This window comes from Herpailurus yagouaroundi, unplaced genomic scaffold (genome assembly GCF_014898765.1).
Source record: "Herpailurus yagouaroundi ecotype Mexico unplaced genomic scaffold, PumYag 203, whole genome shotgun sequence".
Taxonomy (NCBI): Eukaryota; Metazoa; Chordata; class Mammalia; order Carnivora; family Felidae; genus Herpailurus; species Herpailurus yagouaroundi.
In genome coordinates, this window is record NW_024412434.1 from 19,686,919 (window position 1) to 19,708,700 (window position 21,782).

Here is a 21,782-nt window from a genome sequence, read left to right on the forward strand (position 1 = left end):
TTACAAGTACGTCAAATAGAATAACATACCTCGATATAGTTTTAACCAAGGAGGCGAAAGACCTGTACTCTGAAAACTGCAAGACACTGATGAAAGAAATTGAAGACAACACAAACAAATGGAAAGATGTACCATGCTCTTTGATTGGAAGAATACTGTTAAAATTGTTCGTATTACCAAAGTGATCTACAGATTCACTGAAATTCCCATCAAAATACCAACAGTGGCTTTGACAGAACTTGAACAGAAATCCTAAAATGGGTGTGGAACCCCAAAAGGCCCCAAATAGCCAACGCGAGCTTGAAAATGATGAACAGAGTTGGAGGTATCACAATTCCAGGTCTCAAGATGTACTACAAAGCTATGATAATCAAAACGATTATGGTATGGCACACAGATCAATATAACAGGACAGAGAGCCCAGAAATAAACCCATGGTATATGGTCATTTGATCTATGACAGAAGAGGCAAGAATATACAAGAAAAAGACAGTCTTTCCAATAAATGGTGCTAGAAAAACTGGACCACTTTCTTACACCCTACATAAAAACAAACTCAAAATAGATTAAAGGCTTAATGTCAGACCTGAAACTATAAACTCCTAAAAAAAAATTTTTTTTTAATTAGAAATTTTTAAAAAAACACACATAGGCAGTAATTTGGAGATCAACCTCAGCAATATTTTTTCTGGATTTGTCTCCTCAAGGGAAACAAATTAAAATCGGTTGGGACTACCATCAAACTAGAAAATTTTTACACAGCAAAGGAAACCAACAAAACAAAGAGGCAAGCACCAAATGAGAGAAGATATTTGCAAGTCATATATCTAATAAGGGGTTATTATCTAAAATATTAAAAGAACTCCTACAACTCAACACCCACCCCCAAAAAAATCCCAATTTTAAAATGAGCAGAACACCTCTATACACATCTTCCCAAAGAAGACCTATAGGGGGCCAACAGACAACATGAAAATAGGCTCAATGTCACATTAGTTGAAATGTATATGTGGTAAATGCAAATCAAAATCATGATAAGATATCCCCTCTAGTAGCAAAAACACAAGAAAAAAGAGTTGGCAAGGATATGGAGAAAAATGGAAAAAAAGGAATCCTCGTACACTGTTGGTGGTGCAGACAGGTTCATACACGCTGGCACATCGTGGACAACAGTAGTGAGTTTCCTCAAAATATTAAAAATACAAGTACCACACGATCTAGTAATTCCATTCCTGGATATTTACCAGAAGATAAGGAAAACATTGATTTGGAAAGATATATGCCCCCCGTATGTTTACTGCAGCATTATTTATAGTAGCCAAGATACGGAGACAACCTAAGTGTCTATAGAAGAACAGATAAAAATGTGGTATATACACATAGGAATATCAGCCGTAAAAAAGAATGAAATCTTGTTATTAACAACATGGATGGACCTACAGGGCATAAGGCTAAGGGAAATAAGCCAGAGAGAGAAAAACACCATATGATTTTACTTACGTGTAGAATCTAAAAAACAAATGAACAAGCCAACAATATAACAATGATGACAAAGACAAGAGAAACAGACTCAGGGGGAACAAATTGATGGTTGCCGGAGGTTGGGGGGATGGGAAGAGGGTCATGAGGTAGTAACTTCAGTTCTAAAATTTAAGCCACAGGGATGAAAAGTACAGCACAGGGAATACAGTCAATAAATATTGTAATACACTTCTCATGGTAAACATTTTGAATCCTATAGAATTATTGAATCACTGTTTAATGCCTGAAACTAATTTGATAGCATATATCAACTACAATTAAAAATTAAAAGTAAAATGTCTTTCTAAACTGCTAAAGACACTTCTGTTGGTATCAGACAGCCTGGATTCAAATCCTACCTCTGTTACTCAGCTGTGTGATTTTGGGAACGTTCCTAACCTCAGTTTTCTCCTCCCTAAAATGGACTTATATCTAGTTTACATGGTTATTCAGTTACTCTGTAAATTGACCATGTTGTTAAAAAAAAAAAAAAAAGTGGCATATAGAGCTTATTCAGTTTCCTTCAAAGCACTGAATTCTACATAAATGGTATTTGAAATGACAGACACAAGTTTCTGCATTACACACCATGGGATTTGTTTTATTTTCTCTTAGTCTCTTTCTTTTCCCTTGTATAATTAATTTTTTTTTACATTTTATTTTTTTGAGTGAGTGAGAAAGAGAGAGTACGAGTGGGGGAAGCACAGAGAGAGAGGGAGACACAGAATCTGAAGCAGGCTCCAGACTCTGAGCTGTCAGCACAGAGCCCAATGTGGGGCTCAAACTCAAATGATGAGATCGTGACCTGAACCAAAGTCGAATGCTTCACCGACTGAGCCACCCAGGCGCCCCTCCCTGGTATAATTATATTTCGGGAGGCAACCTTGTTTGGGCCAGGGCTCTATTTTTTGATATAAAAAGAGCCCTTTAAATGCTATTTTTTTAAGTTGATGAGATAGATTGCCATCTTTTGTCTGATTTTAGTGTGCTGCATTTGTGTAACCTTTGAGAATAATTTTACTTAGAGACTGTTTACTATTCATCAGTCCTTAGACATTCTCCAGAAATTGCCTTTTGTTCAGTCTTCTCTATTCCTCTGAAATGATACCATTTTCTTCTCTGTTCCTTTGTTGCTTCCCCTTTTCCCCCTTTTGTCACTGCAACACTTTACCTTGTGGTCGCACACTTATCACTCTGTTTTAGGTGCCCAGCCATAGTTTTTCCATATCCCACCACCATGTTTGTTTTGTAGCTTTTCTATCATTTGTAATAAAAGGGTTCTGCAGGAGAAGCCATAGAGTACTCCCTTCTTTCTGAACTTAATATGTTTACAAAGCATTTCTGGTTGAACCAAGGTGCCTGGATGGAGTACTTTGTTGAAACATGAAGTTAGGACTAGGTTGAATAATTAAATGTGACAAATGTTCTTGAGCGCAAGTTGTGTCAAGCACTGTGCTAGCTCTGGGGTTAGGGAATCGCTGCAGTGCAGGAGCTCCTATCTATCAGGGAGCCAGATGAACAAACCAGTAGTAACACTAAGGTGAAGAGGCCAAGGAACACTGAAACAGGAAAATGTCGTAACTTAGCCTAATGACAAAAGTACTTTTTTCTATGTGTTCTATTAAATTGCAGCTATATGTTAGTAAATTTTTTTTTAATTTATGCTCAAGTTCGTTAGCCTACAGTATAGTCTTGGCTTCATTAGTAGAATCCAGTCTCTTACGTATAACACCCAGTGCTCATCCCAACAAGTTCCCTCCTTATTGTCCGTGGCACATTTAGCCCATCCCTCACCCAACACCCTCCAGCAACCTTGTTTGTTCTCTGTATTTAAGCATCTCTTATGGTTTGCCTCCCTCTCTGTTTTCATCTTATTTTTCCTACCCTTCGCCTATTTCATCTGTTGAGTTTCTCAAATTCCACATATGAGTGAAGTCATAAGATGTCTTTCTCTAATTTCACTTAGCATAATACCCTCCGGTTCCATCCATGTTGTTGCAAGCTTTCATTGTTTTTATCACCGAGTAATACTCCATTGTATATATATACCACATCTTTATCCATTCATCCATCGATGGACATTTGGGCTCTTTCCTTACTCTGGCTATTGTTGACAGTGCTGCTATAAACATTGGGGTGCATGTGCCCCTTTAATCAGCACTCCTGTAACCTTTGGATAAATTCCTAGTAGTGCAATCGTTGGGTCATAGGGTAATTCTATTTTTAATTTTTTTGAGGAACCTCCATACTGTTTTCCAGAGTGGCTGCACCAGCTTGCATTCCCACCAACAGTGCAAAAGAGATCCCCTTTCTCCACATCCTCGCCAGCATCTGTTGTTTCCTGATTTAACTTTAACTGTTCTAACCAATGTGAGGTGGTATCTCAATGTGCTTTTGATTTGTATTTCCCTGATGATGAGCGACGTTGAGCATCTTTTCGTGTGTCTGCCATCTGCATGTCTTTTTTGGAAAAGTGTCTCTGCATGTTTTCTGCCCATTTCTTCACTGGATCATTTATTTCTTGGGTGTCAAGTTTGGTAAGTTCTTTACAGATTTTGGATACAAAACCTTTATCCAGTATGTCATTTGCAAACATCTTTTCCAGAAGTTGCTGCAGTCAAGGTCCAAAAGGTTGCCTGTTTTCTCCTGTAGGATTTTGATGGTTTCCTGTCTCACATTTAGGTCTTTCACCCATTTTGAGTTTATTTTTGTGTATGTGTAAGAAAGAGGTCCAGGTTCATTCTTCTGCATGTGGCTGTCCAGTTCTCCCAGAACCATTTGCTTATTAAAAAGATGGTCTTTTTTTCCATTGGATACTCTTTCCTGCTTTGTTGAAGATTAGTTGGCCATACGTTTGTGGGTCCATTTCTGGGTTCTCTCTTCTGTTCCATTGGTCTGTGTGTCTGTTGTGCCAATACCATAGTGTCTTGATGATTACAGCTGTGTAATACAGGCTGAAGTCTGAGCTTGTGTTGCCTCCAGCTTTGGTTTTCTTTTTCAACATTACTTTGGCTATTGGGGATATTTTGTGGTTCCATACAAATGTTAGGATTATTTGTTATAGCTCTGTGAAGAATGCTGGTGCTATTTTGATTGGGATTGCATTGAATGTATAGATTGCTTTGGGTAGTATTGACATTTTAACAATATGTGTTCTTCCTATCCACGAGCATGGAATGTTTTTCCGTGTCTTTGTGTCTTCTTCCATTTATTTCATAAGCTTTCTGTAGTTTTCAGTGTACAGATCTTTTATCTCTTTGGTTAGGTAAAAGGTATTTTATGGTTTTTGATGCAATTGTAAATAGGATCAACTCCCTGATATCTCTTTCTGTTGTTTCATTGTTGTACAGAAATGCGACCGATTTCTGTACGTTGATTTTATATCCCGTGACTTTGCTGAATTCCTGTATCAGCTCTAGGAGTTTTTTGGTGGAGTTTTTTCGGGTTTTCTGCATAGAGTATCATGCCATCTGCAAAGAGTGAAAGTTTGACTTCTTTGTCGATTTGGATGCCTTTTATTTCGTTTTGTTGTCTGATTGCTGAGGCTAGGATTTCCAACACTATTAAACAGTGGTAAGAGTAGACATCCCTGTCATGTTCCTGATCCCGGGGAAAGCTTTCAGTTTTTCCCCATGGAGGATGATATTAGCTGTGGACCTTCCATATGTGGCTTTTATGATGTTAAGGTATGTTCCTTCTATCCTGACTTTGAGAATTTTTATTAAGAAAGATGCTGTAGGGGCGCCTGGGTGGCTCAGTTGGTTGAGCGTCCTACTTCGGCTCAGGTTATGATCTCACAGTCTGTGATTTCGATCCCTGCATCGGGCTCTCTGCTGATGGCTCAGAGCTGGAGCCTGCTTCAGATTCTGTGTCTCCCTCTCTCTCTGCCCCTTCCCTGCTCATGCTCTGTCTCTGTCTCAAAAATAAATAAAAAAACATGAAGAAAAAAAAATAAGGATGCTGTATTTTGTCAAGTGCTTTTTCTGCATCTATTAACAGGATCACATGGTTCTTCTCATTTCTTCTATTGTGATATATCACATTGATTGATTTGCAAATATTGAACCAGCTCTGCAGCCCAGAAATGAATCCCACTTAATTTTTGGTGAATAATTCTTTTAATATACTGTTGAATTTGATTTTCTAGTATCTTGTTGAGAATTTTTGCATCCCTGTTCATCAGGGATATTGGCCTGTAATATCTGTAGTTTGGGACATTAGTTTGGGGTCTTTAGTTTGGGAATCAAGGTAATGCTGCCTTCATAGAACGAGTCTGGGAGCTTTTCCCTTTTTGCAACAGTTTGAGAAGAATAGGTATTAACACTGCTTCCAGTACAATTCCCCTGGGAAGCCATCTGGCTCAGGACTCTTACTCATTGGGAGATTTTTGATCACCGATTTGATTTCTTGGCTTGTCGTGAGTCTGGTAAAATTTTCTATTTCGTCCCATTTGAGTTTGATAGTATGTGAGTGTCTAGGAATTTGTCCATTTCTTCCAGATTATCCACTTTGTTGGCATATAATTTTTCATAGTATTCTTTAATAATTGTATTTTTGTGGTGTTGGTTGTGATCTCTTTCATTTGTGATTTTATCTATTTGGGTTCTCTTTTTCTTCTTGAGAAGTCTGGCTAGGGGGTTTTATCAATTTTGTTTACTCTTTTAAAAAAACAGCTCTTAGATTCATTAATCTGTTCTACTGGTTCTTTTGGGTTCTGTATGGTTTATTTCAACTCTAATCTTTATTATTTCTCTTCTTCTGCCGGCTTTGGTCTTTCTTTGCTACTGCCTTTCTAGCTCCTTTAGGTGTAAAGTTAGGTTGTGTATTGGGGACCTTTGTTGCTTCTTGAGATAGGTGTGAATTGCAATGTATTTTCCTCTTAGAACTGCCTTTGCTGCATACCAAAGGGTTTAGACTGTCAAAATGTTTTCATCTTCATTTGCCTCTATATATTTTTTTAATTTCTTCTTTAATTTCCTGGTTGACCCGTTCATTCTTTATTAGAATGTTCTTTTTTTTTTAAGTTTTTATTTATTTATCCTCAGAGAGACAGAGACAGCATGAGCAGGGGAGGGGGAGGGAGAGAGAGAGAGAGAGAGAGAGAGAGAGAGAGAGAGAGAGAGAGAATCCTAAGCAGGCTTCATGCTTCCAGCACAGAGCCCAATATGGGGCTTGAACTCATGAACCATGAGATCATGACATGAGCCAAAATCAAGAGTTGGTCGTTTAATCAGCTGAGCCACCCAGATGCCCCTAGTAGGATGTTCTTTAACCTCCATGCATTTGAGGGCTTTCCACATTTTTCTGTAGTTGATTTCAAGTTTCATAGTGTTGTGACCTGAAAATAGGCATGGTATAATAATCTCAGTCTTTTCATTCTTTTTGAGGGATGTTTTGTGATCCAGCATGTCATCTATTTTGGAGAATGTTCCATGTGCACTCGAGAGGAATGTGTATTCTGCTTTTGGATGAAAAGTTCTGAATATATCTGTTAAGTCCATCTGTGGTCCAATGGTCATTCAGTGCTGTTGTTTCCTTATTGATTTTCTGCCTAGATGATTGTTGTAAGTGGAGTATTAAAGTCCCCTATAATTATGGTATTATTATCTGTACATTTGTTTACATTTGTAATTAATTGATTTATATATTGGGTACTTTCACGTTTACAATTGTTAGCTCTTCTTGATGGATAGACCCTTTAATTATGATATAATGTTTCATCTCTTGTTACATTATAGTCTTGGTTTGAAAATCTAGTTTGTCTGATATAAGTATGGCTACTCTGGCTTTCTTTTGCCATCCATTAGCATGATAGATGGTTCTCCATCCCCTCACTTTCAATCTGCAGGTGTCCTCAGGTCTAAAATGAGGCTCTTGTAGGCGGAATATAGATGGATCTTTTTTGTTTGTTTGTTTGTTTTTTTAATCCAGTCTGATACCCTATGTCTTCTGACACTGTTTCAGTGGACAGGACTGGTACTAACCTTATGAATCTACCCTAGTAGGTTAAGGCCCATTGGTCCCTATCTGCTTTCAGAATTCTCTTTTCATCTTTGTATTTTTCCAGTTTCTCTATGTCATGGTGTTGACCTATTTTTGTTGATTTTGAAGGGAGTTCTGTGTGACTCTTGGATGCCTGTTCCCTTCCTCAGATTGGGGAAGTTCTCAGCTATAATATGTTCAAATAAACCTTCTGCCCCTTTCTCTTGCTCTTCTTCTTCTCGAACTCCTATGATATGGATATTATTTTGTTTCCTGGAATCACTTAGCTCTCTAATTTTCCTCTTGTGATCTTGTAATTTCCTTTCCCTCTTTTTTTCAGCTTCATCCTTTTCCAGAATTTTATCTTGTTTCACCTGTTCTCTCCTCTGCTTCTTCCATCCTTGCTGTCAATGTGGCTAGTTTATTTTGCATCTAATTTATAGCATTTCTTAATTGATCATAACTAGTTATGTCTTTGATCTTTGCAACAATAGATTGCCTGCTGTCTTCTATGTTTTTTTCCCAACCCCAGCTGATAGCCTTAAGACTGCTATTCTCAATTCTTGTTCAGATATATTGTTTATATCTGTTTTGGGCAATTCTCTGGCTATCATTTCTTCCCGGATTTTCTTTTAATGAGAATTCTTCCATTTTGGGATTTTGGCCAGGTTTTTGTCTTTTACATGTTTTAAAAGTTTGTTATGTGTCCTGCACCTGTGAGTACTACTATATTAAAAAGGAGTAATACATTGTCCAGGGCCTGGCTTTTCAGGAAGTGTTTTTCGAGTGTGTTGCACGTATTCTGTTGTATTTTGGCTGCTCAGTCCTCTGCAAAGCTGTCCCTTGCTTATAGTGGTGGAGTGCTTGGACCCTCTGCCAGGTGTGCTTTGATTTGTTCGTTGAAGTAACCCTGGAAAAAAGGAAAGGGAGGGGGAGCCTGATCCCAAACAAAGAGAAAAATGAAAGTTGGGGGGAAAAAGACCAAGCTGAGAAGCTAAAATTAAAAAAAAAAAAAAAAAAAAAAAAGTGCTTGGCTTAATCCATAGAGTGAAAAGAAAATAAAGGAGATATATAAAAGGTGTAAAAAGAATAGAGTGAAAACGCCTGATTAAACAAACATAAATATAAATATAAAACAAAAATAATAGTTGTCTGTTGGTGCCAGGGATCAGTGGCTGTGCTGGTTTGGAGGAGAGGCTGTCTGGTTTCTGTCAGTGTCAGTAGATAAGCAGTTACCAGGCACGGCGGGGCAGGATTTGGTGTAAGCGGGTCCTGCCACCACTAGGGGCCGCTGTCCTTTCTGGCCTATTCCCTGAAGCCCCACTGTGTTGGTGATGGGGAGAAAATTTGGTCTCCCACCGCAGTCTCCCTTCCCCGGACCAAGTGTGTCAAACCACACTGTAGTGGCGGCCCTCACAGAGCGGGCACTCAGCCTGTCCTGCTCCACTGTCTCCCCAGCCTCCTAGGCCTCAGCCGGGATACAAAACCTGATGTCTGAAAGGATCCCGCACCCCTGGTTCCAGGTGGCACTACTCCGTCCTGCTGATGAAAGGCCTTTGGCTGGCGCCTGCAGGGTCTTTTGCCCTTAGAGAGGCAATAAACCCTCCTCCCACATTCCTGGAGGAAGGAGACTATTCTTTCCCCTGTGCCCCTGAGATCCCTACCGCATCCCGCCCCCCCCCCCCCCCCCCCCGCTGGCTCCCCTCCCCACAGGCATGCACACGGGGGCATTTCCTGTCTGGAGAAAGCTGCACACTTTTGAAACCTCCATTCTTCAGCTCCTAAGTCTGTTTGCAAAATAGAAACTGTCACTCTCCGTATTTCTTGTTCCCCAGTCTGTGGTCCGGAGAGGTTTTCCTCTTGTACTAACTCAGTACTGCAGTTTCACAGTCTGTCTTTCCCTTTTGTGTCTCCACAGAAGGGGTTCCCTCCTCTCCATACCTACATCCTTTTATCTCCCCCAGTTCACATACAGGCACCTCCTCCTGCCAAGCTGTCTCCCTCCCATTGTTGAGTTCCTTGTGCCACTCCACAGATTGATGTCCTGAGTGTGCCAAGTGATCTGACCTCATCCCCCCACTTCTCCACCTTCTTAACTCCTCCCCTTACATTTTTAATAAGATTAGGTAAAGTATAATACAACACAACATTTAGTAAAAATAATTATTTGACTAAATAAATGGCGTTAAACATCTTTAAATCTCAGTTTTATTTTCTATTCCCAAGAAACTTGACTCTCTTACACCTACAGTGGTTTGAATATGTACGGTCCTAAGGGCTGTCATGTTCTGCCCAACCCTAACCCCCATCTCCTCACAAGCAATCTCCTGTCTTCTCTGTTAATTCCTGATACTTGCTTTCCATCTGCAGCATAAGATGGGCAAGTCTGTTGTCTTTCAGAACAGAAATCATGATTGGTGCAAATGTTTTTTAGCTTAGGAAATTACTCACTGAACTACCGTTCTTCTGCATCACTGATTTTTTACATTGAGTTATTCCTCTGCTCAGCCTTTAGGAACTTGATGCTTTTTACAAGCTTTTGATAAAAATAATTTATTTTTTATTGACTTATCGATTCACTAGATAGATAGCATGAGTGAGGCAGAGAAAGAATTCCAAGCAGGCTCCGGGCTGTTAGTGCAGAGCCCTACATGGGACTTGAACTCACGAACTGTGAGATCATGACCTGAGCTGAGATCAAGAGTCTGACACTTAACAGACAGAACCACCCAGGCACCCCCCCCCTCAAATTCTAATTTTTAAACACACAGCTTTTCCCCCTTCAAGTCCTTTCAAACACAGTTTAATCATATTCAAATATTTACATGGTAACTGCTTAGGAGTTGTGCTTAGGATCACAACTGGTACACTCTCTTGTGTTCTCCCACCTCCTGGTCCCCCTTCTTCTGAGCTTTAAAACCAATGGAAGTCCATTTTATGTTTATCTGCTTAATTTAGCGATGCATTCAAGCTCTAGGGTGTTTCTTAGGTTTGTTTAGTCAGCAAATGGTACTCACATTTCCCTCTGCTGTCTTGAGATCTTATCAGTGTCTCTATTTCCATATTCTTCAAGGAATTTGTTGCCTAAATACTAGATGATTTAAGTTTCATTTGCTTTCAGACTTAAGAATTTCTTAAAGAATTTGTCTGATTTTTGATTTGATATGATTAAAGAATAAAGTAACATCAAAAGTAAGGTTTTAAAAAGGTAAGCAATTTCCAAGTCGCCTCTTCTCATCCTGAGTATAGTAAAAGTCTTTGAAAATTACATTACCATCTAGCTTTAAAGTACTGTATGTACCAAATGTAGAATACTGGCTTGCTGGTGACTGTTATTCTCCAGAATGTCTGTGTTTAAGATACTCGTAGGTATCTTAAAAATATGTTGGAATGTTTATGCTTGAGGTTAATCACAGTTGAGCCAAAAAGGTTGTTTGTTTTCCTGGTTGTTCTTTGCATAGATTATACAGTCAGTTAGCCAAGGTTCCAGTTATGGCAAGAAGAGAGAAAACTGCCCAGCATTCAGTGCTCATGGAGAACACTGTAATACAGAGGGTTTCTCTCAAGTGGACATACATGATAGCTGGAAAACAGGGAAACCGATACCGAGAAACGTTCTTGTCAGCGAGTGGCCAAACCCTATTTTACATTTCGAGTGCTGGTTTTAGCTCTGACTTAGCTAAGCAGATTGCTTTTCAAACTCATCAGTGTTAGGCTTACAGAGCTCGAGTCCTTTCACAAGTACCTTGAAATGAGTTTACTCTGTATACCTCAAAATTGATAACTTGACAATTTGGAATTAAACCTTCACTTTTTAAAACTGTACTTTTTAAATTATCCTAAATGATTCTTTGCCTTGAGTCCAGGCCAGTTTTGCTTCAAATGGGTAAGCATCTACCTGAGAGGTTTAAGACTTTAAAGTCTTCATTTCCTTTCTGATAGAGACAGAGTATATGCCACATCGTGAAAGAACAGCTACATTTTATTCTGTAGAATTACGGAAGCATGGCTTTTGTACATCTTGTTATCCATGAAAAGACTTTGTTTTTAACTTATCTAATTCCTGAAAAGGATATTGTGTTGGAAGTTGATTTAAAGCTGAAACAGTCTTCAAGAATGAGTAAATGGGTAGAGAAACTCAGGCACTGCACATTTAAGGCAATGAACTTGCTTGTTAAAACTGTGATTTCAGACTGACCTACACGCTTTCTTTGTGTGTCATGTTCCATTGCCTCATCTGAATTTGGGCCATTTCCCAATGCTGTTCCCTCAACAAGCCCAAGAAAAGGAATATTTTCCACAAACTAGTCTTCATCAACCATTTGATTCTATTCTGAATTTCAACTTTTGAATTTTTCCCATTAAATCTATGGCTTTTTAAATCAAGTCTGTTACAGGGATAGCTCTCAGTCTTATATTGTCAAATACCTAAATAACAGCTCATAATTAACATTCTTTCAAAAAGCTAAATGACGTTATAACTAAAGGAATTTGTTGGTAAAGAATGATTTTCATTGGATTTCTTAAAGGGAATATAAAAGTTCACATTGTTTTATTCACAGACATACCTAATTATTAAATAATTACCGTAACTTTAAATAGAGAAAGAAACTTCTTTTCATTGAAATTTGTAAGCCTGTTTAAGAAGTCATTTGGCTTTAAAGTCTCCTTGGAATTCTCAGGTAGAAGGCATGTGGAATTTTTTTATTAGAAGCTCACCTTAAAATGAATCTTTGCCTCTGTGCCCAAGAAAACTAAAAGAAGAGAGTGTCTGGTAACAATAACCACAATTGCCTCTTACATGGTTTTTCTCATAGCAGGTCTTGGCAAAACTCTTATTCCAAAATGTTTTTGCTAATTTTTTCCCCAGATAATGGATTCATACCTGAATCACTTCTAGAAGATGTGATGAAAGCATTGGACCTCGTTTCAGATCCTGAATAGTAAGCTAAATAGGAAGTGTTATTTAAGTGACTCAGACTCTATTGCTTTTAAAACATTAGAAGTTGAAGTAGGTGAACTAGTCCAATAAATGGTATAATCCTAATTACTCTCTGTGTGCTAAACTGATTTCCAAGTGGAGACCATCTTGTTTCTATCACTGTAATTTGCCAAAGAAAACTGAATTCAGGCAATTTTGGTTACTGACAATTCTTAGGGAAAGGAGGGAAAAAGTTTTGTGGTGTTTTTTTCCCCGTATTCTTACATAGGTGGCTGTATATCATCTACCTAATTTTCCTTTTTTCATCAGAGTACATAACATACCTTGAATTGTGAAGTTAGTACACTTGAGTTAGATTGTTTTTCTAGAAGTAGCTGACAGATTGGACTGAGTTCTTCATTCTGTATATTGGTCCAGTCACATTTATAATATGTGATGGCCTATAAACTAACAGGACCCTATTAAGGATTAATGAATTAAACATATTAAATATGACCTTGTCTATTTGTTTCATGTCCTAACCTGCTGCCCTTACTCAGACATTCAAATGTCTTACCCTTTGCATAGCATATATAATAAGGTATAATTAACCTGGCATTTATAACTTGGGAGAGAAGGTGGAAAATGAAAATTTTCTAAAAAGACCATTTTCACTTTTAAAACTTTGCCTTCTTTCTGGTTACATATAACACCTTTCACCAGCCTTGGCTACACCTGCATGTTAAGGGCCAAGCAAAGCAGCCTTCAATCCAGGCTGCTCCTGAAACGATATGGTCCTTGCCCCTGCTCTAAGTCACTGCACTTGAGCTCTTTGAGAATTATCCTACCTCTTTACCCTTCAGCTTACATTGACTAAGAATTTCAAGGTTCCCTCTCATTTGGTTCTTAAAGGTAAGATTTTTAGAGGTGTTTCTGATTATCTGATGTAGCACTGCCTTTCGATGTTGTTCTTTTTTCTCTTTGAGCTTAAAATAAACATTTTTTAAGGTTAAGTGCTTCATTTGATTGTTAAATGCAGACATACCTATGAAGCAAAGAGAATTTGCCTTTGGGAGGTTATAAGCCTGAGTTTATAAGCCGAGGTTTTTAAATTACTTTACCTAATAAGGAACAATATTCCAAAGTCATCATCGTAATTTAAATTCTAAATAGTAACAGATCACTCTGGTTTAAAAATAACCAAGTTTTGGCAAATTAGATGTCATTCCTGTGTATTTGTCATTAAGGGTCTAAAAAGAACAGTTCTTATGATTTTTGGCAGTGAGATGTGTTACAGTGCTAGTAATTTACTCATGAAAGAAGAAAAGTGAGCTTTTTTTCCTTTGGTATCCACTGTTTTCCTTTTTTTTCTTCTTCTTCTTCCTATAGTATAAATCTCATGAAGAATAAATTAGATCCAGAAGGATTAGGAATCATATTATTGGGTCCATTCCTCCAAGAATTTTTTCCTGATCAGGTAACATGGTTGAAGAAATTCACTTAATGGTTTTGTCCCATTGGGATGAGCGTTTTTTGATTGTTTCAGTACAGTAATGCAACACTTGCGGGGTGGGGGTAGTGGAAAAATGGACGCACATCAGTATATACATACCATGATACTGTTCTTCTAGAGGAAGCATAACATTCAGAAGTATGTGGAGTAAAAAGACAAAGATGCTCTTTATCCACTTGCACCCCTATTTTCCTTCTCTCAGGTCACTGTTGTTCATAGATGGTCTGCATCGTTTTACAATTTTTAAATACGTTTAAATAAAGATAAAGAGGTTCATATGTAGTGGAAACTGCTAAGGTCCAGGAGAATTTTAGTTGAGTGAAAGAAGAACCTTTGAGTGGAGCCGTTAGGACATGTGTTCCATCCGCATCGTTGACAAAGCCAGTTGTACAGCCTCTGCCTGTCTTCTTCATGCTTCCTATCCCAGTGAAGGATTTTACTGCTAAACCAAATACTTGAGTCAGGTGTATGAGGATCATTTCATCAGATACCAGCCTGGCTTAAGTTAAAGATTATTGTTTCAATAGAAATGCCAGTTTCTCTTTCACCTGTCTTACAAAGGAGACATACTGTCAAGAAGCAAAATTAGAACAAAATAATGGAGGGAAAATGTCAAGATAGAATTGTTAATTTGATATTTCAGGTTTAAATTATCTTTAACAGAGTAGACGATATTACTGACATTCACCCTCGGTAATTAAAAAAGAAAAAGGAACCCACATTTTCTAAATCTGGATCGCTTACCATGAGTAAAGAAAGTGGGGTGAATTTCAAAAAGTAACTTTATCACAAGATCTCTATTAGACTTCTCAAAATTTGGGTAAATGCTTCATGAAAAAAAATTTTTCTTTTTCCGGACATGACTAGAATGTCCACTGGGTTGTGATGGCCAATCTGTTCACACTCCCAACTACCAGCGTTTTCTGAAAGTTCTTTTCTGGAACCTAATACTCTGTTTTAGACAGCTTAATAAATGTTCAGTAAGTTATAGCACTTTATAGCATTAAATTAAAAATTGCACTAAATTTAGGGCAGGATTTTGAAAAGTGCTGGCGAAATGTAAATGAAGGGGGATAGTTACCATGTCTTTTGGAAATATACATCTTAGATGTAATTAATTACATGATAGGACTTACAAGTATTCTAAGAACTCATTAGTTCAAGAACATTTAATTGTACTATTCCTTGAGCTAATTAAAGATAAATTTAGTCCCCTTGCCTTTCAAAATGTAATCTTCCAGAGCTTGTCAGAAATGCAGATTCTTGGGTTCATCCCCAGCCCTAGGGAATCAGAAGCCCTCCAGAGGATTCTAATGGTGCCATTGTTTGAGACCTGCTGCTTCAGAGGAAGACTTGTCACATCCCCACCTAGTCACATTCATTTATACTGCTTTGTACCCAACACATCAATATGGTAACACTCAGTAAAGTTGTAAAACTGGGCTCAGAAGGACAGCCAGGAAAACATTTCTCTAACTTCTGTAATCTCTACAAATGCTTAAAGTAGGCAGTAGGGAAGAGCCTTTCTTTGCCTCAAGGAGAGGCAGATTGGAGGGGAGGGCGGGTGGAATACAGGTAAGCATTTCAAGGCAATTTGTTAATAATCGCAGAAGCAGCTACCATTTTTTGAGCTCACAACTGTGCATGAGGTACTGTCTTATAAATTAGGTGCTATTTTCACCCATTTTAGCCATGAGGAAGTTGAGGATTAGAGAATTTCAGAAAAATGCTTGAGGTCATACAGTTAGACCGTGGCTGATTGAGGAGTCCAGAGTAGGTACTTTGCCACCATGTCACCCTACCTTCTGCTGGTATTTCAGTATTTTCTCCCAATTGTTAGGTGGAACTAAAGAATATAGATTGTGTAGCCAGGACAGTGAAATACTTTCTAAGTTAAAGTACATTAACTCTGAAAAATAAGCAGCCAAATTATCTAAGTAACTAATTATATTGACTGATGTAAACAATTAAGAAAATGATCAAGTTATTTTTCTATTTCTTGTAAAGCATTTTGAGTGGGATAGAATTTTTGGTAGAAAACTTAGATTTATTAGACCTTGAAAAATGAGAAGAAAGGAGTTTTTAAAAAATGAATGTGCCAAGAGCTGAGCACACCAGGTCTTTTCATGGGAAATGACTAATATGTCTGTCCTAACAGAGAATTCAGAAAAGTGAATAGCCGGAGATTCAGCTGAAAAGATAGACTAGGTCCTGTATTTTAGGATGCTTCATTGCAAAGCACAGCCTGAATTGACTGAAGTCAGGGGAAAGGTCAGAGCTGCGGGGGGTAGCTTAGACAAACTCAAGAACTGAAGTAGCGAGCCTCCAGGCAGGCAGTCGGGCCCTCTCCCATCCTTGCCAGCATTCCTAGCATCTCTCTTCTCTACATTCCAAAACGAACAAATTCTAAGGCAGACTGCAGGACCAGCTTCTGTCCCATGTGCATCCTTGTATCCAATACGGCAAGGAAAACAAGGCCACAAGCCCTGTGGGAAATCACTGGAGCCAGGTGCGCTTGGTGGGGCCAGGCCACTGATGGCCTTGAATGCACCAGTTCAGAGAATTGAACTTGATCTTTAGCTGAGAACCCAGGATAAGGCAGCTGAGCTAACATCATCAGACATTCCTGAAAGTTTCCTTTCTTTATTGGATGCTGTTATAGGCTCTGAACGCTATAGTTTTGCTTTTCATTTCCCACAAGGCTCTTTTCGCTATTTAAAAATTGACAGTATTTAGATGAAGTGGGTGGTGTGGAAACCCCTAATTTGATATTGTGAGCCAAATGAGAAGTGCTGATGTCTAGCTGTTGACTGCAGGTTGACAAAAAGTGACGTTACTGTTCTTAGGTAGTTATGGAGAGGAACAAATTATTTACAACCAGGAAAAAAAAAGGCAGAGATAATATTTTACGAAACATACGGGTGTTTTGGAGTCTTATCCTTTAAGAAAATATACACTAATGCATGGCACACAGTTAAAAATATAAACTAGTATAGAAGAGCTTATAATAAAAATAAATACTTTCCCACTTTGCAACCTCTTCCCCAGAAGCAGCTAGTTCAGCTCTTAGGTTTTCTGGTAGATGACGTCTAGTAAGTTTCTTGCTTTATCAAACAATTCGCCAAAGAGTAGGGATTTAAGCAACTTGTGTTTTCGTTTCAACTGCTAATTAGAAATTGCCGAATATCAAAGTATAAAGTTTTAATAGTCTTTTATTTATAATAGGGTTCCAGTGGTCCAGAGTCGTTTACTGTCTATCACTACAATGGATTGAAGCAGTCAAATTATAATGAAAAGGTATGATAATTCTCATAGTAATTTGTCTTCACCTGAGTTGGTAAATATATTCAGTATATGTTAGTCATTGAGATCCTCATTGGAGTTTTGGAACAATAGTTTCACTGTGACAAAACAGCTAACTTGATCTGCATATGTTTTATTGCTCTCTGCTATAGAGATATTACCAAACCAAGTTTCACCCAATGATAGTTACTGATCTGTTTAAATTAAGAAAGGGGTAATGGTAAGATTTTTGATTGAGGAAAATATTTTTAAGTATTTAATAACATAATAGCTACCATTTATTGAGCATTTACCTGGAATTCTATTAAATACTTTGTTTTATCTGAAGTTTCCCACCCTCCCTGTGGAGTAAGTATTGTTTGTGTATCCATCCCCATGTTACAGAGAAGGAAGTGGAAGCCCAGAGAGGTAAGCAGCTTGTCAAGGTCAAGCAGCCAGGAAATGGCAGAGCTAGGATTGCACTTGAGGTAGTCTACCCCGGAGCCTGCATTTGTACATGCTCCACTTTGCTGCTTTCCTTTGTAAATCATTGACAACTGCACACAGGTGATTCACTTCCACATGTACTCTGGTTCTACCTGGTTTAAGTCAAAAGTTTGGGTAATTAGCTCTGTTTACACATAAAATATATAGGGAATATTTGCATTTATTCAATTAGCTACTATTAGAAGGAATAAAGCCTAACATACCTTTTTAATTTGAAATACCCATGCTGGTTTCATAAGTAAATTGAGGATGGCTATACACAATCGTAGTGTACATCAAATCTAAAACTGAGACTGAAAGTTACTTTTTCATAACGAAATATGAGTGCAAAGATTTTTTTCACAAGATAAATTAGAACAGAGCATCCAAGTTTTTTGTTTTTTGTTTTTTTTTTTGCTATAGATGTTGATGAGTGCTTCCTCTAGATTTTGAAGTTTTACATAACCTTGTAATAGGAGGTATTGTATGGTCATTAATTAGTTATTTGCCTACACAGTCCCTGCAAGGTAAGTCAAGTATTATTCATATTTTACAGATGAGGCATCAATGACAGGGAAATTAAGTGACTCACCAAGTCATTGGCAGAGCAGGGATTGGAACTGAGTTCCTGATTCCCAATAATGTCCTTGGTCTACTCGGCCATGCTACCTGTATATAGTAAGTTCTCAAATCATGCTCATGACAAGCATCTCACTAACACAAAGATCCGAAATCAAGTATTAATGGGACAACAGGATGTAAGTACTAGAAAGCAAAGCATGTATGTTGTTAAGTTGTATACATATATGAAACAGAAATACGATGAGCAGTACTACTTCCCACAGGGTAGGGTCCTACCAAAAATATCTGAGGCAATAAACAAACATTAGAATGCTGGCACTGTAGGAGGGGTATGATCCAGCCACCACAGGCTGGCTGAGGCCACAGAGGTAGGTCCTAGTACTTTGCCCAAGAAGGTCTGCTCCAATGCCAGAAGCAAGTGAAGTTCCTTATGAAAAATAGGTCCTATCTGATAATTATAGTATAACTACAGTTCACACTTTTCAAGTTTCTTTCATCAAAAGTAGAAATAGATTAACCAAAATAAAGATGCAAATGTGTTTCTACAGAAACTTGTTTCTTTGGGCTCCTTAGTCCAACAGCTTACAGCTTTTACATTGGACGAACATAATTACAATCATGTGTATCCAACACTGAATATATAAAAATACTTATACGTACTTTGGAAGAAGGCGGTCTGTATTTGTTCCTTTTATAATTTGAGTTTCTCTTCACGAAATGAAATTGACTAACTCATTTAATGTACACGGTGAGCCCATTTAATGAGTTCGGGTATTAGTATATTATTTCATAGAGAGTTCTAAAAGTTCATTGTAAATTAAAGTTTCTTCCAGTAGCCAACTGCCCATGTATATTTTATATGATCATTACCACTGTAAATAAAATACCTGGTTAGTTTTATCTGTCAAGCATTTTCTACTAAGCAAATTGCATTGACACACATTCAAGTTGCCTCCAGTTCTGGAACCCTAACACTTTTAAATTCAGAATATATACCTTTGTTTCTGTTACAGTGCCTTCGTTATATAAATAAACATTTCTTCCAAGTGGTGTATGTTAATTAAAGGATGATTATCGTAAACAACCTGCATGTGCTTCAGGATTCACATAGACTTTTTGTTTCCTTTAAATCATGAGCTAAAAATCAACTGATAAGCTCTCAGTTACAATGCCTATCACCCTCGTTTCCAAATCTATTTTCCCATTAGTCAGCAGGCATTCTTGCTCATAATTTCTATCAAAGTAAAATTCAAGTTCCAGATGAAACAATATGCAATACCTTGTTTGTCAGCATATCCCTCATAAGAATTTGCTAAGAATAGTGATTGACCTTTGTGGCTTGATTTTGTTCAACAGGTCATGTATGTTGAAGGGACTGCAGTGGTTATGGGTTTTGAAGATCCCATGCTACAGACAGATGACACTCCTATTAAACGCTGTCTCCAAACCAAATGGCCATACATTGAGTTACTGTGGACCACAGATCGCTCTCCTTCACTGAACTAACTTGCCTACGGATGTAGAAGAAAGTTCGTAATAGCAGATGTTGAAAGAGGGATGCAGGACAGGCGGTTGGCTACATTAAGCTATACACTGGTATCATCAACTGTAAATAACAATTAAAAACACATGTTCAGTGTTTAAGATAGTTTAAATTATTTGTTTTAAAGCTTTATGTTAAAGGTTACCCTATTTTAACTCTTTATGTGAAATTTACTAGCAAAATTAAGCTTTAATCAAAGTTCATCACTTTTACAGTCGGATAATTGGTCATTTATCAAATTAAAAACATCCTAATACTATATAGTATTTGTATATTGAGCAGAGTTACTCTTTATAAACTTCTACTTTGGGTTTTTATTTCATTCAGACACAGTTTATTATTTCAGTGATCCTGGCTTGCACTCTTTCAGCCTCCACATGGAAAGGCAGAAGAGTTCAATCTTCTTTCTTTTCTAAAATCTGGTTTCCATTAGAAATACTGATAAATAACAAATTATCAACCTGGATTCTTTGCCAATTGGCTTAGCTCTGGCATGTTTATAAAAAGTAGAAACTGTAAGGAAACATTACCATTTATTCACTGATACATAGAGAACATATTTCAAAAAAATGATAGGTAAGAGAATCTGTTTGATAGTCTTAACACTGTTAACTGTATTGCCAAATACACTTTTCCAAATTTGTCCCAGCAGCCTGTAAGCCAGCTTTCTTGTATATTTATGTGATAAATGCATGAGAACATCTGTTATTACATTAGTATATTGCATTATTTATTATTATCCTGGTGGATGGTCTAAATAAACACTTTTTTTAACTGTAGCTTTGCATTTCTTACATTAGCTACTCAGAAGAAATACTTCACAGTGTTTCTGCCCAGCAGAAAGTTCTTGAGCTTTCTATGATGTACTCAACAACAAATGCCTTGAAAAGTGAGACCAAACCGTATGCTGACCTAAGAGCTCTATAACTTAGCCAGCCCGGAGTGCTAGAACCTGAGTAGACAAAGCTTCAGAAGACCTAGCCTGACTAGAGAAATTTACTTCAGGTTTGTTGCCTAGCAATTTGAAATGTGAATAGCCAGAAATTGTTTCTTTCCTTCACTTGGGAAGTATTTGTCAAGAGAACTAAATTTTATCTTCACTGTTTAGCTGAAGGTGTATTTCCTCTGTGAATTTACTTGGGGTTTTATTTAATTGTCATAGATGTTAACTATTCTAATATAAGTAGACTTTAGCATAAGAAAAAAGTGGCACACGATTTTATGTATGACTTTTGGTGATATTACGTTCAGGACTGTGATTCTAGCTACTAAAATTACAGCTGTACAATGTCTTTTTGGCTGTTGTTAATCTTGGCTACTTCCAAATGTATATAAAACAAACTCGGGTCCTAAATTCCATAGGATTATGTAAAAGCACAGATTTTCTCAGAAACATTGAGCCTCCAAAATAGCGTATACTTTTTACTATTGCTACCTAACCAACCATCCCCAAACTTCATGTCATTAAACAATCATTTTACAAATTCTGGGTCTGAACAGTTTAAACAGAGCACAGAGGAGAGAGCTTGTCTCCTTCTCAATCTACAGGTGCAGCTGGGAGACTGGAAGGGTCTTTCCTCACATGACTGGAAAAAAAAACTGTGGATCCGTTTTCTTTATACATGCCTGTGGGACGCTTACCAAGATAGACTATATGCTGACCATAAAGCAGTCAAGAAAAATCTCTAAAACTTTAGAAATTAAGCAGTACACTTCTGAATAACCCAAGGGTCAAACTTATAGATGTAACTAAAGCAGTGCTTGGACATGAACAGCTTTAAATACATTAGAAAAGTAGAACACTTGGAAATTGGAAAGGTAAACTTTCATCTCAAACCCAAAGTACACCAAAGAAAGTAAACAAGATTTTTTGAAAAGGGTATTCACATGCAAAGGAACGAATTTGTACTCCTACCTCACACTATGTGCAAAAAATAAAATCATAAGTCTAA

At 37.6% G+C, this 21,782-nt stretch overlaps 1 protein-coding gene across 3 annotated transcripts in view; it reads left to right on the forward strand.

Moving 5' to 3' along the window:
- The window catches only part of MINDY3 (MINDY lysine 48 deubiquitinase 3), a 96,641-nt gene extending 75,519 nt beyond the window's left edge, over nt 1-21,122 (forward strand). For all 3 annotated transcript variants that reach the window (XM_040451325.1, XM_040451326.1, XM_040451327.1), the window contains 4 exons: nt 12,374-12,446; nt 13,814-13,901; nt 17,163-17,234; nt 19,644-21,122. In XM_040451325.1, coding sequence (XP_040307259.1) covers nt 12,374-12,446; nt 13,814-13,901; nt 17,163-17,234; nt 19,644-19,793 — 383 coding nt within the window. In that variant the 3' untranslated portion in view covers nt 19,794-21,122. The remainder of the gene's footprint in view (nt 1-12,373; nt 12,447-13,813; nt 13,902-17,162; nt 17,235-19,643) is intronic.
- Nucleotides 21,123-21,782: the final 660 nt, after the last annotated feature.